Source organism: Diachasma alloeum, unplaced genomic scaffold (genome assembly GCF_001412515.2).
Source record: "Diachasma alloeum isolate Michigan unplaced genomic scaffold, Dall2.0 Dall_scaffold_00339, whole genome shotgun sequence".
In the NCBI taxonomy this organism is placed as follows: domain Eukaryota; kingdom Metazoa; phylum Arthropoda; class Insecta; order Hymenoptera; family Braconidae; genus Diachasma; species Diachasma alloeum.
Genome location: NW_021680478.1, coordinates 680,737 through 682,562, shown reverse-complemented (window position 1 = coordinate 682,562; position 1,826 = coordinate 680,737). Strand labels below are relative to the sequence as shown.

Sequence of the window (1,826 nt, the reverse complement as noted above, 5' to 3'; positions counted from 1 at the left end):
AGATGAATTAAATTAATTTTTTTTGGCACTTTCGTTTTTCGCGATTATCTCGGAAACTATGAGAGATAGAGCCTTAAAACCAAATTTTGGTCCCCTTTAGGTTGGCCTTAAAAATACATCATTATGGAAATTTCATCCAGAAGAAAATAGCTAATTAACCACCAAAAATATATTATCTATGTTGTGACGAAAGTATTTTCCCCTTTCCTTGTTTTGCTTATTTTTTTTTTTGATCTCCATTTTCTGACCCTCTCGCCCCTATTTCTGATTCTTACGTTAATTTCTCGTCTCAATTTCCCATTGTCAGAAGTCAATTTAGATTTTTTGAATATTAAGAATGCGGGTGAATTAATGATGTAATTAACATGAATTCGTGATAACTTTTGTCGAGACACATCGATTGAAGTGATATCGACAGTTGTCTCCGAAAATTTGTGAGCTTTTGCTGATAAGATCTGAATGTTCAATTGGTATCGAGCATCTCCTGGGGCTTTAAGGGACAAATTGAGAGGTTTTCGGTGGATTTTTCAGGCCCCGGAGCCAAGTATCTCACACTGCCCGGTATCCTCGGTGCTGGGCTACCAAAAATATCAACTGAACAGCAGGATGCTGTCAACAAGGCGAAGAAGTATGCCATGGAGCAAAGCATCAAGATGGTCCTGATGAAGCAGACCCTCGCCCACCAGCAGCAGGTATGGATTACAGGATTTTTCAGTCGGAGAGTAAAGTCCAGTCACATCTTACGATTTTTTAAATGTCAAGTTCAGTCGAATGAGTTGGACCTCTGACTGAAGATTTTAATTAAATTTTCTCCAGAATCATCGAAATAGCTCGTCCCGCCGAGACCCCATATCCCTAATTAAAGAGGAAAATCAAAATTATCGACATTCTTTAACACAGAAATAATTTCTCGACAAAATGCGACGGTTCGCGTTGAGACATTGTTTACAGAAAATGTTACATATTCTGATCACACATCGTATAATTCAAATGTGTAGAATGTGAGGATTACAATTTCTGTAGACAAGGTCTTGAGGGGTTTCATTGGTGAAGAAAAATCATGATATTGATTCTAAATTTTTATAGAACGTTCATCACAGTTGGTAAATTATATATAATTTTTTGAAGAATTTTTCTAGATTTCGTCGCCAAGTTATTATCAATCAAAGCCATTTCTCCTACATGGACCCTTATGGAGACTTCCAGTTACCATGAAACTATACTATAAACAGAAAAATCTCCAGATGAGCTCATACATATGAAATCACTTTAGTTGTCAATAACTTGAAAACGAAATCTAGAATAATTCAAATATAATCCAACTGTCATTATAGACTCATTATTTACCTTCTTCGTAAAAATTACCTCAATGCAAAACATCGAATGCCTTCAAAAATCACTAGAAAATTCGCGTCAAATCGTCTGAATGAGGAAAAAAAATCTGACAGGTTGATTTTTTCTCCCTGCAGAAGAATAAGTTGGTCCTCCGGCAGCAAGTTTTATTGCTAATGTGCAGGTTAGTATCAACGTTACGAGAAAATATTCTCCCTTTGTCAAAGTAAGAAAATCAGACCCAAAAATACATTTTTTTTTAAATACCGAGAATATTGTTGTCGGCGGGAGCTGAGCTGTACCCTTGCGAGACCAAGTTTTACTGCATGAAACGGAGGACGAATATACAAAGTAAAGTTTCTAATTCACTCACAAAATATTCCTTTTTTTTAAATTTGTAAATTTGTTCAATGACATGAGAATCCTGGACCCGGAATTGAAATTTGGAGGAGAAAATCAAGTAGTTATTCATTCAATTTGTAATTTGGGGGGGG

The 1,826-nt window shown here is 35.9% G+C and overlaps 1 protein-coding gene across 7 annotated transcripts in view; it reads left to right on the top strand.

Moving 5' to 3' along the window:
* LOC107040641 (poly(U)-binding-splicing factor half pint) overlaps window positions 1-1,826 on the top strand; it is a 16,533-nt gene that overhangs the window by 10,176 nt on the left and 4,531 nt on the right. For all 7 annotated transcript variants that reach the window (XM_015260802.1, XM_015260806.1, XM_015260804.1 and 4 more), the window contains one exon: window positions 532-692. In XM_015260802.1, the coding sequence (XP_015116288.1) occupies window positions 532-692 (161 nt within the window). The remainder of the gene's footprint in view (window positions 1-531; window positions 693-1,826) is intronic.